Source organism: Delphinus delphis, chromosome 16 (genome assembly GCF_949987515.2).
Source record: "Delphinus delphis chromosome 16, mDelDel1.2, whole genome shotgun sequence".
In the NCBI taxonomy this organism is placed as follows: Eukaryota; Metazoa; Chordata; class Mammalia; order Artiodactyla; family Delphinidae; genus Delphinus; species Delphinus delphis.
Window position 1 is genome coordinate 62,604,855 of NC_082698.1, and position 15,997 is coordinate 62,620,851.

Sequence of the window (15,997 nt, forward strand, 5' to 3'; positions counted from 1 at the left end):
TGTAAATCAACTATACTTCAATAAATATATATAGATATACATACACACGCATAGATAAAAAAGGAAATGCAAAGTAAGATCACAACGATTTATCACCACACACCCATTACAATGACCAACATTTAAGAGACTGGCCATATCAAATACTGGCAAGGATGTAGAGGAACAGGGACTCTACACTACTGGTCAGGATATAAAATCATGCAACCACTTTGGAAAATACTTTGGCAGTTTCTTATAACATAAACCTAAACATACACTTACCATATGATCCAGCTATTCCACTCCTAGATATTTACCCAAGGGAAATGAAAGTATACTTCTGTACAAAGACAGGTACATGGATGGTCATAGCAACTTTATTTGTATTAAAAACAACCCAAAACCTGGAAACAACACAAATGTCCATCAATAGGTGATCGGATAAACTATGGCAAAGCCATACAAAGGAATACTACTCAGCAATACAAAGGAATGGACTACTGATCCGTGCTAGGAAATGAATGAAACTCAAAATAATTACGTTAAGCAAAAAACGGCAGACAGAGAGAAGAATCCATGCTGTACGAATCCACTTACATAAAATTTTGGAAAATATAATGTATAGAGACAGAAAGATCCATGGTCACCTGGAGATGGGTTAGCGGGTGCTGAGAAGGGCTATAAAGAAGGAATCCCCAAGGGGCAAGAGGAAATTTCTTTAGCATGATGGGGTTGTTCATTATCTCTATCGTGATGATGGTTTGACAGTGATATGCTTGTCACGTTAAATGTGTGTGGTTTATTTTAGGTTGAATATACCTCAATATACTGTTAAAACAAAGTTTGGAGAATACTATTTGGAATTTTTTTACTAACCCAGTCTTCCTTAATGCATTTTATTGTTTTGTTTTTCTTATAAATATATGAGAACCAAAAAAGTCCCAAATCAAAGCCTACAGATCTCCCCCGGCTTCACAAATATCGTGGGCTGCACTGATATCATCATTTTCTGTGTGTGCCACGGTGAGGGAAAATGACTCACTTTGAGGGTCATTCTTCCATCCTTGTGTTACAAGGGGTCAGGATGATGTAACTGCTTTTGAAGCACAAAGGGTGCAAAGCAGGGGCATCCCAACCACAGGACTGAGAAAGGCCTCTCCATGGGTTCCGTTTGTTTTCAGGAGAGGTGAGTGGCTGAGGTTTCGAAAAAAAAAGAAGAGCTAAGTGTCCACGGCACTCAGCCTCCTGTGGGCACCAACCTGTGATCCCTGGTGCACAGAAGCAGCAGTGGGAGGTAGAGGGGTGTTGGTGAGTGGTGGTGAGAAGACGGAGGACAAGGTGACCAGAAGTCTCCAGGTTCCAGGGTAATGTGACTTTGGATAAGCAGACTCAGTGCAGTCCCAACCCCTTCGGTGCCTCTGCCATCTTGCTGTCCCAAAGGCAGCTGCCACACCCTCTGAGCAGAGAGAATCCTCAGAGAACAGCCAGAGCCAGGGTGCCACGAGGCCACCAGCCAGACACAGAGTTTGACCTGGCCTTGAATGCACTGGTCAAAATGGGGACCAGGCAGAGGCTCCAGCAGCGGCTGCAATGGCCACCCCATGGGGACAGCTACAGTAACAGCCATCCCAGGTTTTGCACGCTTAGTACCACGTGTCCATACGAGTCAACAGAATCGGTACAGCAGAGGGGCTGCATGCCAGGGAGATTCTACCCAGGTTCACATCACAGCTTTGTCACTTACCAGCCGTGTGCTTCGGGCAAGTTACTTAACCACAATATGCCTCAGTCTCTCCTCAATAAAATGGAGATAACAGGATTTACCACATACAGTTGTAAGGATTAAAGGAGTTAATATCTATGTTTAGACAAGTTTCTGAGACAGAGTGTGCTCAGTGATGTGCTTGCTATTGTTGCATTATTCTATCCTTTAAAAAAAAAAAATCCTTCTTCTGCCCTTTCCTACACATCAGAAAACGCAGGCTTGTACATATGGCCAACCAGGCATCCTACCTCTTGTGGGTGTGATGGGCAGTTCCTTTAACACTCTTAAATTGAATTCTTCAGGTTTGGGGCTCATGCTGTTTATTTCTATTGCCCTGGCTACCAAGAACCTCACAGCAAATCTAGAATTCAACTCTTGGGGCAGGAAGGCTTGGGTGGACTGATCCACGCAGGTCCTGCCGTCTCCAGCAGGGGGCGACCAGCACCATCCTTTGCTAGGCAGTGAGCACCGTCCAGCCCCACCCCAGGCCCTGGAACAACGGGCTGTTTACAGTCCGATGCTATCCAGGTGCTTTCATCCTGTCCCCGAGAGTTCCTGCTGATGTTGGGGGTAGGGCCTCCCTAGGCCTGCAGAGACAAACCTTCCCTCGCTGGTCAGGCCTCTGGAACCCCCAGGGGCTTTTGAGCCACGTGCAGCCTCTAGAGGAGCAGGTGATAAGTTACCAATGACCCACCCACCTCCAAGTCTTCTGACCTCTGGCTCCTCCATCCTGAGTCATGTCCCCCCTGTGCTGACCCCTGACCCTCCCATCCCCAGCCCCTGTGCACTTCTGCCATGTCCTGCCCACACTCACCAGTTTTTACTAAATAAAGCACGTTTTGTTTGGTTAAAAAAAAAAGAGAGTCACTCCAGTTCTATAGCCCAAAGGTCGAGGGTGGATCTGTGGGCACTGCTCCTTCCCGGACCCCTGACTTTCCTAGTTCCCATCTACCCCACTTCCCGGAAGAGAAGACTCATGCCAGTGTGGCTTGGCCTCAGTTTCCCAGTCTGTAAAATAGGTTGTCATCTCTGCCTCTTTCTCTGAGGTTTCCCGCAAGTGAATTCCTGGCAGGAAGGATGGGTACAGGAGGCTCCAGGCCCGGTCCACAAACCAAAGGGTGAGAGAGGCCATTCCAAGCTGGGAACAGGCAGCCTCGGTTGATCCTCCTGGGCCTCAGTGTCCCAAACTGTCCCAAATCTTGGTCTCAGGGTGGTTCCCCTTCAATCTTTGCACCAACAAGGGGTTTCCAAGCCCAACTTGGGGTCTTCCTCACTCTCGACCCAAACAGCACAAACAAAAAACCAGAAAAAAAAAATCATGTCTTTATTGTCTGATTAATAAACTGGCTTGGAGGGGGAAGAGGAATGGGGCTTTGAATACAGCTAGCCTTGATTAGTCAGAAACTCCTGTTAACTGTGTACAAAATGAATGTTATAAAATCAGGTACAAAACAGGGTCAACAAAGCAGCAGCCCTGGGGTGGTCTCAAGGGACCCGGGAGGCTGAGAAACGGACCCAACGTGGCCTCAGGGTGAGGCCGAAGGACTGGGGCCTGGGGTCTGCACCCCACCCCTCTGCTCCTTCACCTCGGGGCACACATGCTCTCCTCCCTCCCCGATTACAAATCACTACAAAACTGCCCTCAAAGGGGCACAAACACCAAGGCCAAGGCACTACCAGAAATGAAATGGGTTCGGAGCCCAGCGCCAAGCTCCCCCTTCCCCAGCAGCCGGAGCCTGGAGGAGGGGTGCCCTGTTCCCCACACCCCACGCCCAGCAGGGTGGGCACGCACAGAATTCAGCAGCTGGGGAGGAGCTCCGCCCCCCAGACAGGCGTTGGCCTGGGAGCCCTGAGCAAACACAGCCATGGCTTTGGTCAGTGCCGAATGTGGAGAGAGGGGCCACAGTCCTATCTGGCCCCCACGACGTGGCCTGCGCAGAGATGTCCTGTCACGGTCCTTCTGGAGCTGCCGCCCCAGGCCACGGCCCTAATTGGGATAGCACATGCAGCACCCCGCGCCTGCTGCCTCCACACTGGGTTTGGTGCTGGGTCCCAGGAGCCCATCGGTGACAGAGTGCTCCGTGATGATGTCCTCCACCCGGGTGATGTACAGGAATGTCAGCAGCACCCCCAGGAACTGAGGAGAATGGGCAGGGCGGGTGAGAGCCTGCTGGCCATCTGGGTGGCCCTCTCCGGCAGTCCCGAGCCCCCACTTCCCCAATGGCCCCAGCCTGCCGGGAAATCCCAGAGACCCTCCATTCTGCGACTCCTATTCCCCCCCCAGCTATGTCACTCACTTTCTAGGCCATTCACCCCCTCCTTCCAGCCCTCCAGCCCTCCCAGGGTGAGCCCAGGTGGCTGGTCCAAGAGCTCTCTTCACCCCAGCCCTTTGTGCCTACTCTGCATTCTGTAATCACCGAGCCACACATCATCTGAAGCCACAGCCTGCCCACACCATCCCCACCTTTAGCTCCCCTCCCTGGGGGCGGGGGGGGGGGGACCAGCACACCTGGGGGAGCAGGATGCCTAGCAGGAGGCCCGCCATGATGGTGTAGTTGTCCATGAACCAGATGAGCACGGCGTTGGTGCAGCCCCGCACGTAGATGACATTCTGCACGCTGAGGCGCTGCCGGGGAGGAGCCTGGCTGAGCACTCGCCTGGGAGCCCTGGTCCCAACTCTGCCACTCACCCCAGGTCCAGGCGAGTCCCTCAGCCTCTCTGGGCCTCAGTTTCTCGTATGCAATGTGATGAGAAGGTGGCTCTAGATCACTGGGTCTCAGCAGGCGGTACCGCTCCCTAGAGAGCACTGCGGACATTGTGGTGGCACTTCCGGTTACCACTGCGATCGGGGCTGGGGGCTGAGGGACTGTAGAGCTCAGGGCAATCCTACTCCACGGACAACTTCTCAGACTACCTGCCTCTTAGATGTCCCCTGGGCATCTGGATGGGTGAAAACCCATCCATAATTATCTGAGCCCAAAGCCTAACTCCAGGGACATAAAAACCAAAGTGTTTTCTGCATGTTTTTACTATGCACTGAATTCTGTAGAAAGAATATTAGATAAAGTAAGGAATAATTATACTTTATTTTGTTTGCAACTTTATCAAGAATTGTTCACCATTTTGAAAAACCATGTCAATGGCAAAAATACGCCCATGGTAATGCAAGTTGTCCACACAACACCCCTCCCAAGTATCAGAAGCCCCTGGCAGTGTAAACACCCAACCACTTCGCTTTCTCTATCTAGTGCCTGAGCATGTACCTGTTGAAATATGGTACATGGTTGTAAATTGTTTTATCTTATTTCTCCTTTTATCTCAAATCATTACGTTACCTGTTTTGGAATTACGTGTGTAGGAAGGTTATATTATCTGTGGATTTCACTTTCGAATAATAAATAGGGCATTACCAAGTGTTTAATGTAAAAACTGGCCATTGGGTTTGATGGCTGGAGAACCACTGCTGGTCTGTGGCTCTGCATGTTAAACGTGGGTCAGAATCACCTGCCGGCGCCACCCCAAGAATGCCCGTTTCTAAGAAGTTCCCAGGTCGGGGGCGGGGGGGTGGAAGGCGCTGCTGTTGCTGCTGGTCGGGGGACCTCACTTTGAGAACCACTGCTCAGAGGCATCTCAAGTCGTCACTACTTTCAGCTTCCTTCTCAGCACCACCCCAGCTTGTCTCCAAGTCCAGGAGAAATGCCCAGGAAGCTGAGCCAGGAGGGACCTTCCAGAGGCTCTCTTCCCCAAGGGACTCCTGGGTCCCAGGCTGAGGAAGCCAGCGTGCGTCGTCTGCAAATGGGCAGCTCCAAGGGCAGAGGCAGGCGGGTGCTGAGCGCGGCCGGGCACAGGGACATGCTGGGGGCACTGGCAGGGGCACGGTGGCCTCGGTGGCCTCACACGTTAGGTGCTCGGCACATCCTGGCAGCCAGCCTTTCCCAGCCTGGGGGGATTCTTGGCTCCCCGAGTCCTGTTCTGGGTAAGGCAGAAAACCTGGGCAGTCCCTGGCTCCTTTTCACAGCCAGGAATGTTGGGAAATCTCAGCAGCCAGGAGCCTCACCCCTGGTAGCCCCTCTGATCACCCTGGAGATGGAACAGGAAGGGCAACCTTTCTGGAGGAAAGAGATTTCAAAGACGTTACCTCCTTGTCAATAGTTCTGTAGCCGCACATGGTGTTGACAACTTCTGTCTGAAACAGAAATGTGTATTAGCTAACACTTACATAGTGTTTACTGTAGAAGACATTTGTTCCCCCTGACCCCCATTTTATAGTGCACAGAGAGTTGCACTGCCCAGTATGGATGGAGCTGAGATTCCCACCCCGGCAGCCTGGCTCAAGTCTGCATCTTAACCTCCCGCCTCCAAGAAATGCACAGGGAGGACAGGCGGGAAGGCCAGTTCCGTGGCGCTTCGGTGGGAGGCCCACTGCTCCACCCGTGGCAGCCTAGGAACCCAGAGGAAAGGGCACTGCCCCAGGCTCCCTTAGTGCAGCTGCCCCAGAGCCCAAGCTTTGTTGATATGGTTATGGGTTGTCTGAGGTCAGGGCTGGGCTGCTCCCACTACGCTGGCTCTTATGAAAGAAAATCCCAGACCACAGCCAGGGCCCTGGCCAGCTGGGGATTACCTGACGGCAAAGCCAGGCCTCTGACCACACTTCCCTGTTCCTGCAGACAGCCACCCACCAGTGGAAGGACCGCCCAACCTCCTTCCTGGGAAGAGAGCTGCTCTCAGGAACTCCCAGCGGCTGACTAATCTAGGCGCAGGGGAAGCTGTGGTCGGCCCTAGACCCATCAAATCTCTTCCCAGCAGACCTATAACACAGGACTGGCAGGGGCACTTCCCATCACTGCCTGAGCCCTTGTATAGTTTCCTCTATTTTCTAGAAGGTGAGAGAAGGCTCGATGTCCCGGTCCTATCCCTTCACATCTAAGTGAAAGCTGCTGTGGGACCAGGGTGCCACAGGTTCCAGCAGTAATGCAGGACAGCGGAGTGGCCAGTGTGGTCTCTGGCATCATGTTACCTGGTCCAGGTCCTGCTCTGCCACTTAGGAGCTCTGTGACCAACCTTAGGTGGGCTGCTGAGGGACTAGCAGATGCAGGCACTCAATAAGGATTTGTTGAATTGAATGAATGAATGAATAGCCTCCCTGGTCTCTTCCATAAAGCAATGGTGATCTAAGAATGTACCCCACGGAGCTGTTTTGAATATAAAGTGAGATATACACGTAAAGGGCTTATCCCAGGGCTGGGCACATGGCAGAACACAGACACGCTGGCTGGAGTGACTTTGGACACGATCCCAGTCCCTGGAAGGCAAGGAGGGCTGTCTATTCTCTTTCCAAAAGAGTGGGTTGAACCTCAGGCGTCATCTAGATCTGTCTAAATGTCAGGGCCTGATGTGTGGGCAAAATAACCTCTCTCAGTCTAGACTGTCCCCCAGGAGCCCTCAGACCCCAAAACACCGAGCATCCACTTCCTGTCAGTTGGCATTTGTGGCCCCCCAGGCCAAGAACATGACCCCCAGGGAGAAGGTCAGGCCTGGGGAGCAAGTGCACGAGGGCATGATGGGAACAGGTGCTTCCTACCTCATTTGTTCATTCATTCAGTCATTACTGAACAAATACTGAGCACTCATTATGTACCATTCTCTGTTCTAGGTGTTGGGAATATAGAAGAACAAAAAAAGGTCCTTGCCTTCATGGAACTTTTATTCTAGGGAAGGAGACAGACAATGAACATAATAAACAAGTAAGCTATATGGTATATAAGAAGGTGACAAGAATAAACTTACTCTTCACTGTGCTTCCAGCCCTGGAGGTAGAACCACAGCTCCTGCCCCTCAGGGAACAGACATGCAGCAGCAGAGGCCTCCCTAACCCTAGAGCCCAGAACTCTTCTCTAGGCCCCAGGGTGACTCACCTAGATATCTATGCAAACATTAATTCTGGGTGGTTTTTTAATGAGATTAACATTTTTTGTTTTTGTTTTAATTAATTTATTTAGTTTATTTATTTTTGCCTGCATTGGGTATTCGTTGCGGCATGCAGGCTTTCTCTAGTTGCAGTCAGCGGAGGCTACTTTTCATTGCGGTGCGCGGGCTTCTCACTGCGGTGGCTTCTCTTGTTGTGGAGCACGGGCTCTAGGCGCTTGGGCTCCAGTAGTTGTGGCGCACGGGCTCAGTAGTTGTGGCTCACGGGCTCAGCAGTTGTGGCACACGGGCTTAGTTGCTCTGCGGCATGTGGGATCTTCGCGGACCAGGGCTCGAACCCGTGTCCCCTGCACTGGCAGGTGGATTCTTAACCACTGCGCCACCAGGGAAGCCCCCAATGAGATTAACATTTAAATCAGTAGCCTGAGTAAAGCAGATTGCCCTCCCTAACGTGGGCGGGCCTCATCCAATCAGTCGATGGTCTGAATAGAAAAAAAGGGCGGCCCTTCCCCCAAGTAAGGGAGAATTCTTCCTGCCTGACTTCAAACCTGAACTGAAACACTGGGTCTTCCTGGGCCTTGAGCCTGCCAGCCTTAAAACAGGAACTACAGGGCTTCCCTGGTGGCGCAGTGGTTGAGAGTCCGCCTGCCGATGCAGGGGACACAGGTTCGTGCCCCTGTCTGGGAAGATCCCACATGCCGTGGTGCAGCTGGGCCCGTGAGCCATGGCCGCTGAGCTGGCGCGCCCGGAGCCTGTGCTCCGCAACAGGAGAGGCCACAACAGTGAGAGGCCCGCGTACCAAAAAAAAAAAAAAAAAAAACAGGAACTACATCATCAGCTCTCCTGGTTCTCAGGCCTGTGCACTCAGACTGGAACTAAACCATTGGCTCTCCTGGGGCTCTCACTTGCCGACTCACCCTGCAGATCTTGGGACTTGCCTGCCTCCATAATTCTGTGAGTCAGTTTCCTATAATAAATCTCTTTACACACACACACACATCCTATTGGTTCTGTTTCTCTGCTGAACAAGCCAGCAAGTCCCTTCCGGGTGGGACACTCCTCATGTAATGCCTGGTGCATGTGGAGGGTATGAAGACCTGTTCCCCTTGCCCCAATAGGGGACAACTCTGAAGGATCATCCCAGGACATTCCTGGAGAGGCAGCTGAGGCCCCCATTGAGCCTGCATCATTGCTCAACCTCTCCCACTGCCCAGCCCAGCTTCTGTCACCTCCCTTACAGGTGTCAATCCTGAGCGCACCTCCTACTAAACCTCCTGCTCACTAACCAGCGTGTCAGAGCCCACTTCCCGGACAGCCTTAGCTGTGACACCTGGACCACTGCACTAGCCCCTAACCAGACTCCCCACGTCACCTCTGCTCCCACAGCAGACAGGGTGGTCCTGGTAAAGCCTAAGTAAGATCTGCTACTCAGCTACTAAAGCCCTGTCACTTGACTGCTTGTCACTCAAGGGAACCTAAGTCCTGACCACGGCCATCAGGGCACCCATGACCTCCCTGACTTTGTCTGCCACTCTCCTCCCCCACACTCACTCTGCTCCAGCCACACTGGTCTCTGCACTGTTTCTCAAACTCACCAGGGCAACTCCCACCTCAGGGCCTTTGCACTTGCTGCTCTCTCTGCCAGGAGTTCCCATCCCCAGATACACATGGCTCACTCCCTCACTTCCTTCAGGGTTTTACTGAGAACCTACATTCTCAGTATCTAAAATTGCAATCCTCCACGCCCCTGCTTTATTTTTCTCCTTAGCATTTATCATCTTCTAGCATACTATCTCTTTTACTTATTTATTTTTCTTGTCAGTTCTACCCACTAGAAAGAATGTCAGCTCCATGCAGGCAAAAGTTCTCTGTGTGTTTTCTGTATCCTCAGAATGTAGAACCACATCTGGCAGGTCCTCAATAAATACTCGTTGAATGAATGAATGAATACAAGCTGGGCTTCCACATCTCAACCTGGACCTTCAGGTGCCACTGCCTTGGGTGATGAAGTTCAGGGTCACCCCCCTGTAGGCCTCCCTAAAAATCCCAGGCTCTTCCCCAGCACTCCCCTTGCACAGAAAGCTACCCTAAAATGGCAGCTACAATTTCCAAACAAACCTCCCCTCCTGGCCCAGCCTTTTTAGGGCTAATGCACTTGGCACTGGCTCCCTGACTCACTGGGTGAGGCCCCCACCCCTACCAGCAGCTGCGTGGTTTACAGAATCCGGAAGTGGGCACAGAATGGTGGAGCATCAGAAGAGAAATTTTCCATGACTCTTCAGGGTGTGAGTAATTGCAAAGCTCTCCACCTCATTCCAACCCAGAAGCCATGCAGTTTTGGGACACATTACTCAAACACAGGATTGACCAAGCCTCTCATTTATTAGCAGTGACAGCACAGGGCAGCCTCCCAAGTGGCCAAGGAGGCAACAGAGCTGAGAGGATCCCACTGGGGAGAGGCGGAGGCTGACGGTTACATCACCAGACCCCTTCCAAATACCCTGTTGCTGATGGTGACCAGGACGTCAAGCCCAAAGTCCACCAGCAATGCCCACAGTGCAGGCCCTGCTCTGGTCCTCTGGCTACGGCTGTCAAGCCAGCCACCCTGCTAAGCCCCCCGGCCTGGACCCTCTCCTACTCCTTGCCTGGCTTGCACAGGAGTCCAGGGTGCAGCTCTGACAATGGCTGCCTGAATTTCATCCCAGCCCCATCAACCTTGGGCAAAGCACCTAACCTTTTGATTCCTCAGTTTTCTCATCTGTACAGTGGGTGAAATAACGGTACCTACCTCACAGGGTTGTTGAAAAGACTAAATGAGTTAATACAACTAAAGAACCTAGAAAAGGCCAGCACATGGTAAGTGCTCAGTAGATGTTAACGACCGCTACTAATAAGACAAGACTTCCCCGCCCCTCTTCCCAGATTCACCCCCTTTAGTAGCCCTCGAGGCTCAGGAAGCCTCGACAATGACCACCACCTCCTGCCTGCCGCACCCAACCATCCCCACCACCCGTCCTGAAAGGTGAGAGAAGTGTCTGACCAGCCGGGAAGCCCCAGGAGCAGTGGGTACCGTGTTTCTGAAGCAGCAGGTGTAGGGCACCCCGCAGGCCAGGGGTCCGGGGGCACTGCAGTCGTGGTACTGGTTTTTGCTCCAATCTCGGTAGTCTTCTCCGCCACAGCACTTAAACTGAGGGATGAAACAAGCGGGGAAGAGAGTTGCCATCACCGCCGGGGCCCCAGGCAGACGGCAGGGAGGGGCCCTGCCGGGGGATGGACGATGTGATTTATGATGGGGGTCACCCTGGTAGGGGGAGCTACAGGCAGCAAATGAGGCATCCGTTGTGGGGTCAGAGTTCGCCAAAAGCGGCATGGCTGCCCAACAGGTAGTGAGCGCCCCGTCACTGGAGAGGCATGCAAGCCAAGGCTGGGTAGCCTTTTGGTGGGATAGCGGGGTGGTGGCTAAACACTGGAGGGAACATCCTTCCTTGACAACCGGACTCCATCTTCACATCCCCAGGGCAGGCGCTCAACCCGAGGAGCTGGCCTTTAAGGTCCCGGAGAACAGGATTCTAGGGAAGCCCCACAACCCAGGGGTCCCTGAACCACACTGACCTTCTCCTCACCTGCCCCAGCTCTGCCTGTCCTGCCCTTAGCAAAGGGGCACACACCTCACACCCTGGCCTGGGCTCAGGACTGAAGCGATGGCACAGCTGGCATCATTTTCCCCTTAGCTTAGCCCCTCCCTGCATCTCCCCCTGTACAGATGCCAACGCCTGGGGGAAGCAGTTACTCCACTGAGATGCTGGTGTGTGCCGGGCATTGTTCTGTGTGCCAGAGAGACAAGGGGCAGCCAAAGCACCACAGCCCTGCCCATATGGGACACATCTGCAGAGGGAGACAGAGAGGAATCAGCGTTGTGAAAAGGACAGTGAGGTAGTGCTGGGTACCAGGGATACGGCAAACAGGGGAAGGAGCGGGGAGGTCGGGAAAGGCCTGAGGAGATGTCATTTAATCTGAAATAGGAACAGGAAAAAGCCGGTCAAGACATGCAAAGATCCCACGCAGAGACGAGGTGGTTATATTTCAGCAGCAGGTGTGCCTGGAGCAGAGCCAGCAAGAATGGAGGACATGAGGCCAGACCATGAAAGCCCTGTCAGCCAGAACCAGCAGGGAGCTGGGATGGTATTCTGAGTGACGGAAAGTCACTGCAGGGTTTATTAACCAGGGGAGTGATATGATCCAAGGTCTTAGTAAAAACACAAAGCAGATACCCTTTCAGAGTCCCCATAGAGCCTTTTAGGTTATCAGTTTGAGGGATCTGGAAGTGCCTCTTTGGGGTACAGTGCAAAGGGCATTTGCTTTGCCATCAGACAGGCCAGAGTTCAAATCCTCACACTACCGGTAACTCCATGCTGTGTGACTTTGGGCAAGTCAGTGACCCTCTCTGTGCCTCAGATCCTCAACCGTAAAGCAGAAAGAGCAACGTCAGCTTTGCACAGCTGAGCTGAGAATTACAAAGGGAAGCCATGCATGAGGCATTCAGCACCAAGCAGGGTGCCCAGTGAGCATGAGTCATCCCGCCATTCCACCCTGGAAGAAATGAAAATTGCGAGCCAGCTGAAGGTTGGTTCCAATAAAAGCATTTTGCTCCACTTGATGGCCAGAGCTGGCAGGCACATCCCTGGCAAAGAAGGGCCTCCCGGAGGCTGCACCTGCTGTGACTACATGGAAGGCCTGAGCCAAGGGTGTGGCCACTACGGGTGGCCCTGGGTGCGGTGAGACGTTTGTCCCCACTGAGGGCTAGCACGGGGATCAGGCCAGCTGACGCCCCCAAGGTCACGTCCAGAGAAGCGCTGCCAGGGCTGAGCGGGCCCTCGGCCCTCAAACTCTGCTTGTCCTCACCTAGTAGGACATGAGGATGATGACCACTGCAGCTGACACCGACCTAGGTCTCATCATTTGCCTGGCACTGCTCTAACCACCTCTGAAACAGGTCGAGGCAATCTCGCAACGACGCCAGGAGGAAGGGACCATTAGTAGCCCCTTGAGGCAGATGAGGAGGCTAAGGCGCAGGAGGACTAAGTGAGCTTGATGTGTAGAAGCCCCCCGAGGGCAGCAGCTTGCCCTGCAACTGCTATTATTATTACACCCACAGATTTGGGTGGACCTTGGGAAGAGGGATGACATCCCCAAAGGACAATTATCACATTCAAAGAAGCGTCATCGAGGAAAAGGAGAAGTCTTGTGCTGTTTCCCCATGCAGGGGGAAGTGGAGTCGGGGAAGAGCTCTCTCCCCGTCGGGGCTGTCCTGGACTTGGCAAGGCAGTGAGCTCCCCATCACTAAAGGGTCCTGGCAGGGGGAACTTTGAACTGGGTGGCTTGGAGGTCACTCCCACCTCAAAGAAGAAGGATCTTTACCCACTGGAGAGGGGCACACTGAGGCACTGCCAGGTGGCTTGTAGCTACCCCTGACCTTGTTCTTTTTTTTTTTTTCCAGGAGGGGAGGGCCTGTGTACCTGGAGAGGAACAGGTAGGGCAAGTATGTTGTGGGGGAAGCACACGGGTAGAGAGCTGGTTGAAAAGGTCAGGCCCTGGCATCCCTACCCTTGGCGGCCATCCATGGCCCACCCTTGCCTCCCAATGTGGCCAGCCACCTGCTTTGGGAATGGATAAGCCATGTGACCCTCACCCCGACCCTCTTGAGCAGGGTCCCCTGTAGGGGACAAAGGGCATGGGAGGCAGATGTCTGACCCAAAGCGCCTGGCTCACCTCCTTCTGAACAAAGTCCATGATGTTTTTGAAGTCCAGATCATCATAGTAGTTCTCGATGCCTCTTCGAATGTTGTCATTCAGAAAGTCGATGGTCTATTTAGACAGAGAAATTACAAAGGAAGAAGAGCACACATCCCCAGAGTCCCACCCGAGATTTCCCAAAAGTCGGGATTGAACCAGAGTGCCCACAGGCCCAGGTGGCCCCTGCCCCTACCTGCACAAAGCACCCCTTCCATGCCCCCAGTGCCCATCGGATGCAGGAATGGTGCACCCCATTCCTTTACAGATCAAACAACCCATCCAGGCCAGGGCTGGGACTCAGCTGCTCAGGTTCCTGGCCTGGCGCTCCTTCTACTGCCAAAGACAGGCCTGTGCTGGAACCTTCCCTTTGCCCTCCAGGCCTTCTCTCCACTCTTCTCTCCTATCCAAGCTCTTGTTCTACAGATAAGGAGGCCCAGAGAGGGAGCTTGATTCTCCCCAGATCACCGAGCAGGTCTCAGCACTGGTTAGGGGCCCGGCCAGGTCTCCTGACTCTCCTCCGGGCCTCTCTCTGTCACTGCAGGGAGATGACGGGGCCCACCTCCCTCTCGGGCTGGGACAATCCCCACCGGGAAGGGCGCTGGCAGGCCGCCCTGTCCCAGTCACACTGGGCCTTCTGGATCAACAGCCCGGCTGTTGTACTGGGATCCAGGAGCACAAAAGGCCCCACAGCAGGAAGGGATGGGGCGGGAGCGTGGGCAGCCCAGCTCCACACTGGCAGCGACAATCGGGGCTTTCAGAGCAGGAAGGCCCGTGTCTCATCAGAGATTGTGCTGGCACAAAGGGTGCATTCTCAGCTCTGGAGCCGGACGATTCCCGGGGGAGGTGCCCTCAGGGTACATGGGGACAGCAGGGCCCTGGGTTCCAGGCCCCAGCCTGGGACTGCAGGCCCCATCACAGCTACTCCTCCTCTCTGGGCCTCAGTTTCCCACTTGTGAACCAACCCTGCAGGCCTATGTTTAAGACACCTCCAAGCTCTGAAGATCAAAGACTAGGCTGCGAGGGGCTGTCAGGCCTCATGGTCCCTGCAGCCACGCAGGCCTCGGGCACTTCCTTTAACTTCCGGGCCTCCATTTCTTCCTCTACGGAATGGGGGCTGGCAGTGGGGGAGAACCCTCTGCCTGGGAGGGGTTGGAGATTCAAATAAACTAAATCTACAAAAGTGCTTAGCAGGACGCCAGGCACGTAGTGAGCCCTGCTGTTATTATGATAGGTCTTTCTTTTTCCAGGAGACAGATACCCTGTGGTATCACTTCATACCCATTACGTCATCAGTGGAAAATGGCTAATCCCAGAAGAAATTAAGGCCCTAAGTCTTGTCCAAGAGCTGGGCCCTAGCCTGGGACCCCTCACAAACACCCTGCAGCCCAAAGAGGTGATGTGACGTGTCCAAGGTCACCCTGCTGATCACTGGCAGAGAGATGCTGGAACCAAAGCGTCAAACTCCCGGCCTGATACACTTTAAGAAGCCAAGATAAGTATCTGTATAACTGATTCACTTTGCTTTATACCAGAAACTAACACAACATTGTAAATCAACTATATACTCCAATAAAAATTAAAAACAAAAACAAACTCTGTGTGGGGATAGGTTATCCAAGGTAACTCCTCTGTAAAATGAGAAACAATATTAACCACCTTAGACTCATAAAAGATCATGTGTTACCAATGATTAAAGCTAATATGGAAAACAGGAAAAAAAGAAGCCAAGATAAGAACCCAAGGTTCAGATTGGGGCCATCTCCCCAAACCATCTCCAGTATCAAAAAGAGAGGAATGAAGGATGTGACAGCCATCTCCTTCCTGAAACTCAGACACTGCTCAAAGCCAAGGTGACAGAGGAGACTGGCTCAGGGAAACCTATCTCTGTGGCCAGAAGGAAAACCCTCTGCTGATGAAAATCAGCCGCTCAGGAGCAGACCTGGGAGCTGCAGGCCTCGGGAGGCACAGGGCCAGCCCCCTTCCCGTGTGAGAGGCTCTGCAGTCACCAGCCCTCAGCCCTGCCCAGGTCTGGCACTGGATCCCACCCAGGGCAGGGGCTCAGTGGCAGGGCTGCTTGCTGGCCACTCGACCTGGGCAGAGCAGGAGGCTGCCTGGCCTCAGGCCACCCTTCCCAGAGGCTCCCAGGTCCTGCAGCCTTTCCGACCTTGGGTACCTGCTCCTCTGGGTGATGAAGGGACAGGCCAGCCAGCTGGAGCATGGTTGGGGGTGTCGAAGAAAACAGGACACCAGGCAGGATCAGTCTGTCACACAGGGCAGGGCAAGGGAATGAGCTCGTAGTGTTCAATGGCATGGTATAAGGGGCCCTTGGCTGAAGTGAGGAGCAGGGGATGATGTCCAAGGTCAGGGACATGTCTAGGGCCACACTCATGGGAGGCGGGGTGGCTTCCTTCCACTCTCAAGGCACCGCGGACCGTCCTGGTCCACCTACCCCAGCCCATCGGCTCACCCCTCAGCCCTCCCACTGGGTCACATGCTGTTGGGAAACAGGGTGGGATGAGGGCAGGAGGCCCA

The 15,997-nt window shown here is 53.4% G+C and overlaps 1 protein-coding gene across 1 annotated transcript in view; it reads right to left on the minus strand.

Moving 5' to 3' along the window:
• Nucleotides 1–3,050: 3,050 nt before the first annotated feature.
• TSPAN15 (tetraspanin 15) overlaps nt 3,051–15,997 on the minus strand; it is a 49,550-nt gene continuing 36,603 nt past the window's right edge. The window contains exons 4-8 of the mRNA XM_060034878.1: nt 13,442–13,537; nt 10,743–10,859; nt 5,886–5,933; nt 4,257–4,373; nt 3,051–3,884 (exon numbers count right to left, since the gene is read on the minus strand). Of these exons, the coding sequence (XP_059890861.1) occupies nt 3,735–3,884; nt 4,257–4,373; nt 5,886–5,933; nt 10,743–10,859; nt 13,442–13,537 (528 nt within the window). The 3' untranslated portion in view covers nt 3,051–3,734. The remainder of the gene's footprint in view (nt 3,885–4,256; nt 4,374–5,885; nt 5,934–10,742; nt 10,860–13,441; nt 13,538–15,997) is intronic.